This window comes from Limulus polyphemus, unplaced genomic scaffold (assembly GCF_000517525.1).
Source record: "Limulus polyphemus unplaced genomic scaffold, Limulus_polyphemus-2.1.2 Scaffold11586, whole genome shotgun sequence".
NCBI lineage: Eukaryota > Metazoa > Arthropoda > Merostomata > Xiphosura > Limulidae > Limulus > Limulus polyphemus.
Window position 1 is genome coordinate 2,061 of NW_013677196.1, and position 5,388 is coordinate 7,448.

Below are 5,388 nucleotides of genomic sequence, written 5' to 3' on the forward strand. Positions count from 1 at the left end.
TAATGTCCACACATCTTTACAAGACTTGAGATGTATACTTGTACGTACAAGTGTATTGCTGTATACATTATCAATTACACGCAATTACTTTTTCTGACCTTCAGATATACGATGACTGACTCAGGCTAGCTGCTATACAAACATCAGCCTCTAACTTCTGACCTTCAGATGTACGATGGCTGACTCAGGCTAGCTGCTATACAAACATCAGCCTCTAACTTCTGACCTTCAGATGTACGATGACTGACTCGGCTAGAGGCTGATGTTTGTATAGCAGCTAGCCTGAGCCAGCCATCGTACATCTCAAGGTCAGCAGTTAGAGGACAACTTGAAAATTAAAGAGGAGGAAAAGCGTGGTATGCAGTTATACCATGTGTATTCTACCTTCTCGTATTAATTTAGCATTTTTCAGAATGTATTATTTGGGCTGCATAAAGATGTAGCTCTCATCAATTCATACATTGCTGATTATCTTGGAAGAATTAGTCTGAAACCATTGATAATCTGAGTGAAATATAGTAAAGTGAGGATTTCATTTGGCCTCATGCTAGTGCCAGTCTTTCACTACCATAATATTTGCTGTATGAGTAGACTCTCTGTCTTTTCCTATCACATGGTTTAAAAACTTCATTTCTGTTCTAACTTCACAACTTTTCTAACTATTATCATATCAGTCTCAGCCTTAACTAGCTAGTGGTTTTTTAAACAAATTTTATTCGCCACTTCCTTGCCCACAGATTAACTCAGCGAATATCACGAGTCTTCGTATTGTTCAACACATGTTCAGTGGTTCAGGGCTTTTTAAGTACTCCATCAGACTCCTAGCGTCAGGCTAAAGCTGTGTTATGAACAAAAGGTCTCAAATTTCTACATCAGCTCTTGGTGTGCAAGAACACTTGAGTGTGCCACTCTTGAGCTGTGTAATACATGCCCTGTATTTGTTGTCACACAAACGTTGTCTCCCTGTTAATCGTATGGTTGGTGGAAGGACTGAGCTTGAGTGTTCAGCACGTTTTTTTGTCATTCTTCTCTTCGTTCAACTCAACTAGGGGCGTCATGGGTTCACCACCAGAAAAACCAAAGACGATAACAACAATCCATATAGGCAACAGGACATCCACAGGTGACCAGATTGCCGTGTCATGCAGGATGTGATTTGAGGTTAGGGGAAATGAGATGCTGGAGGCCTATGAGTCAACAATCCTGAAAATGTCATATACCATCTTTCATTACAGTTTAAACCAGACCAGTTATATCTCGCAGGCATTGAAATCCGCAGAAGTTTACAGTAAAATATTCTTGTTGTAGATGGATAGTACCACAATAGTATCAGCATAACGAGAAACTCAAGTATTGAAACGTTACTTGAGAACACGTGCACCAGAGAAGAGGTGAACAAATATGATCTTTCTTTAACACTTTTTGTAGCTTCACACCTAAAATCAAATGTTATATAAGCCTACTTTACTTATTGGCAAGATATGAGGACAACAGGAAACACAAGAGATGATTCCGATGGCTGAAGACTTGATAAAACATTTTACCCTTAAAGAATTGGACAAAAAATATTCAATTAAAAATTGAAGTATATTCCCACTTAGAAAGCTAGAATGAGACACGTTGAGAAACGGAATTTATAAACCATTCTCCACGTTGGGCAACGGATTTCATAAATTATACAGGATCATTTAGGTATACAAATCACATTCCTTACAAGAAGATGTTATCCACAAATCGAGCTAAAAATATATCTAAAGCTCTTTATTCGGATCCTTTTTTTTCTCTCTCAATTAAGGATAAGATGTTTTCCTCAAAGGCGCTTGGTTCTATAATAAGAAGATTAGGGAAACGTTTAAACAATCAAACAGTGATCCGAGGTTTAGAGACAACAGAAGTATTGTTCAACCTTCGTTGTCTGATTATGGTATGGTGGTGCTACAGAACCTCCATTATAACTTAATTTATTAATATTAGTACTTTGATAAAACATCTTCGGAAAACTGTTAAAAACACGGATTTCAATGTCAAATGTTTTTTGTTACCAGCGGATGAATTAGGCCATATTTTGTCAAGAAGATTGTTGACAATGACTCGTCAGGAGCAGTGTATTAAATAATGTAAATACACTGATAGTCCTTACATCAGAGAATCTAACCGACAGCTTACAACAAGACTGAAAAAACATTTGATAGCTCCCTCACACGTACTCGTACATGTAGTTAAATATAATCACTCCTTTGATTTTTAACATGTTGAAATCATTGACAAAGAAAATACAGTGTAGTTCGTAGAAAGGTTAAGAAAGACATAGTTTTTGATTTAGCGATATATATTTTTTCCTAATACTTGTAAACATAGCTAAAACAACCGCTGTGGTAAGATGAAACCCCCAAACAAAAGAATGAAAATTTTGTTCTATGAAAAATGTTTAATATTACAAGAAGAAGAGTGTTCTAGGCCTAAACGTCGTGAGCATTAAAATATCCATTTAACATTAGCTATTTTTTGTAGCAGAAGTTTTCCACGTTCTGTTTTCGATATAAATATATTTAGATTTATTACCTCTGTGTGTGTTTGTCAGCAAGTTCTCTCGAAAATGGCAGAATGGATTTGGACGAGAGTTAATATACATTTGGAACATGACCAAACTTTTGAAGTAATTTGTTTTCGGAAGGTCAAGAAAATCCCTATCTGTTAACATCAGGACCAATTTTTCACACTATTTTTGCTATATAACTCATTTAAAAATGGTTTTGTTGAAACTTGGTGGACATATGTAGAATATTATCCCTCAATGTCCTGCCAAAAATGGTCCGCGTCGGTTTATAATGATGGACATATTTTCGTATTTTTTTTGAGAGCCGAATATGATCAATATGGCGGAGGTATGTGCTCTACTGAGTGCCTCTCTAGTTAAAATTTTTGTATTTCTTACTTAACTATTGTTGAGTTCTGTTAATCTAATGACGTAGTATCATTACTGATATTGTAGGACGTGAGAGTTTGAATTGTTGTACGATTCGATTCAAAACTTACCACCCGATGTCGCTAGGTAAACGTACCGAAATGTTGTGCCTTTAAAAATATTTAGTTGTTTAATCGTCAATAAACAAAAGTTTTTCTTTAAAGTATTCATCTTTTTAATTCTATATCAGATTCTTGTCGTTTACTTTCAAAGTACATATTCGAGAGTTTTAGATATTTTCAACAATAAACTTAGAAAAAAAATTTTTATTATCCAATTTGTTGTTAATTAGTGTACAACAATTTGTAGGATTTACGGACTCTTCACTGAAATTACACGTTTACAACAATATTTACCACATTCTTTCTTTAGAATGATTAATGGGACAGTTACCTTTAAAATCTTTATTTGTTTCAGTTTGAAGTAGGTAGATGGAAGATTGGTTGATTCTCATGTAATCTTCGTAATTTGATTGTCCACATTACGAACTTGAAAGAATACGTTCATACGAAGTACTGTTGAAGTTACTGTATCTGAGCAACACTTTCTGAACGCGTGAGTAATGGTCGCTTATTAGGCTTCTGATTGGATTATACTGGATTTTAAAAATTACCAAATTTTGAGTAATCTTTGTTTTTGTAAAGAAATTTTAATGTCAAAATTTCATCCATATAAAAAATTTTCAGCTCAGCTAGAATGAGGAGCTCGGTCCAGGAACTAACTACGTGTTTTGATAAAGGCAGGGGCTTGAAAAACAGCTATACAGGAGCTAATAAAGCACCATTAAATCAGCCTCATCACCCTTACCCAGAATTTTCAGAGTTTAGTCCAGAACAGTGCGAAACGTTTGAGAAATGGTTCCACGCGTAAGTCGGTTACATGTCACCGTTACTAACATTATAATAATCCGTAACAATGTTTTATTATAATATTATACAAAACTTTAATTAATCTTTCAAAAACCTATAGTTTAATTATTTATATAAAGGCTGTATACTTTTAATTTATAACATTTTAACACAGAGATAAAGGCTCTGTAAATGCTATTATTAAACAATATTTTACAGTGTTATAACATAGGCAAGAATGTAACAGCTGTTACGGGGTTTTGTTTTAATAAGTAAGCCTTTTCTTCTCATATCTGGCGACAGTGGATATTGTTTATTTTAACACGTAAAGATAAAGGTTCTATACCATCGTTTAACACTATTTTAACACGTAAAGATAAAGGTTCTATACCATCGTTTAACAGTATTTTAACACGTAAAGATAAAGGTTCTATACCATCGTTTAACAGTACTTTACGTGTTAAAGTTAAACGATGGTATAGAACCTTTATTGTTAAACGATGGTATAGAACCTTTATCTTTACGTGTATTTTAACACGTAAAGATAAAGGTGCTATACTAACACTATTTTATTATATAAAGTCAACAATAATTTTGGAGGTATATATTTGTTCTTCTGATAAGCTACAATGTCCTGTATTTTTAGGTACGACCGCGATCGGGATGGCTTTCTTGATCTTCGGGAGTTGTCAGTGATGTTAGTGAAGCTGGGAATCCCTGCCACTCAGTGGAATATCAGCAGAATCCTTATAGCAGCTGACCAAGATCGTGATATCAAATTAAGCTTCCGGGAAGTAAGTTATATCTTGTTCTAATGGTAGAGACAAGGAGTCTTCATAATCATATGTTTACAGTGTTAAAATTAAGTATAAAATATAGTTTTATTGTTTTTTTACAGAATATTATTTACACTAGAGGGAGTTAGAGTGACCTTTGAGAAGGAGAATGTATAATAAATGGAAATATGGAATTTCAGTTTGTTAATGCTGTACGATATTCTTAGAAACATATTTTGTCTGTAAGACTGCTTTGTATGTTATTTTGGAATTTATCAAAATTTACTATTTTGTTAAGCTTCGTTTTCTGTCTGTTTATCACAGAATATGTAACTTACTTTGAATGAGACAAAACTTCGTTGTGTTTTAATACTACAGATTATATTGGTTTCTTTTGAATTTCGCGCTAAGCTACTCGAGGGCTATCTGCACTAGTCGCCCATAATTTAGCAGTAATAGAATAGAGTGGAAGGCAGCTAGTCAACACCACCCACCGCCAACTCTTCGGCTACTCTTTTACCAACGAATAGTGGGCCTGATCGTCACATTATAAAGTCCCACAGGTAAAAGGGCGAGCATGTTTGGTGACGGGGTTTTGTGCTTCGAGCGCCCCCTAACCGCTAGGTCATACTAGGCCTACTCACATTATACTCCATATTTGTAAAGCTGTGTTGGCGAGCATGTTTGGTGACGGAGTTTTGCACTTCGAGCGCCCCCTAACCGCTAGGTCATACTAGGCCTACTCACATTATACTCCATATTTGTAAAGCTGTGTTGGCGAGCATGTTTGGTGACGGAG

The 5,388-nt window shown here is 35.1% G+C and overlaps 2 protein-coding genes across 3 annotated transcripts in view; both read left to right on the plus strand.

The window, feature by feature from the left end:
• Positions 1 to 3,661: 3,661 nt before the first annotated feature.
• LOC111083845 (EF-hand domain-containing protein D2-like) lies at positions 3,662 to 4,738 on the plus strand. Its single transcript, XM_022380547.1, has 3 exons — positions 3,662 to 3,831; positions 4,460 to 4,607; positions 4,712 to 4,738. Exons 1-3 carry the CDS (start codon positions 3,662 to 3,664, stop codon positions 4,736 to 4,738), a joined length of 345 nt encoding a protein of 114 aa, XP_022236255.1.
• LOC111083846 overlaps positions 4,644 to 5,388 on the plus strand; it is a 6,326-nt gene continuing 5,581 nt past the window's right edge. Inside the window, exon 1 of one of the 2 annotated variants that reach the window (XM_022380550.1) lies at positions 4,644 to 4,844. The gene's annotated coding sequence lies outside the window, so the exon portion shown is untranslated. The remainder of the gene's footprint in view (positions 4,845 to 5,388) is intronic. The other variant, XM_022380549.1, reaches the window with a different exon arrangement.

What these genes read in the sequence shown, in the direction of transcription:
- LOC111083845 (XM_022380547.1), top strand. Translation starts at nt 3,662, where the DNA reads ATGAGGAGCTCGGTCCAGGAACTAACTACGTGTTTTGATAAAGGCAGG. An exon ending in TTTGAGAAATGGTTCCACGC is followed by an intron (nt 3,832 to 4,459) that starts GTAAGTCGGTTA and finishes CTGTATTTTTAG; the next exon opens with GTACGACCGCGATCGGGATG. An exon ending in TCAAATTAAGCTTCCGGGAA is followed by an intron (nt 4,608 to 4,711) that starts GTAAGTTATATC and finishes GTTTTTTTACAG; the next exon opens with AATATTATTTACACTAGAGG.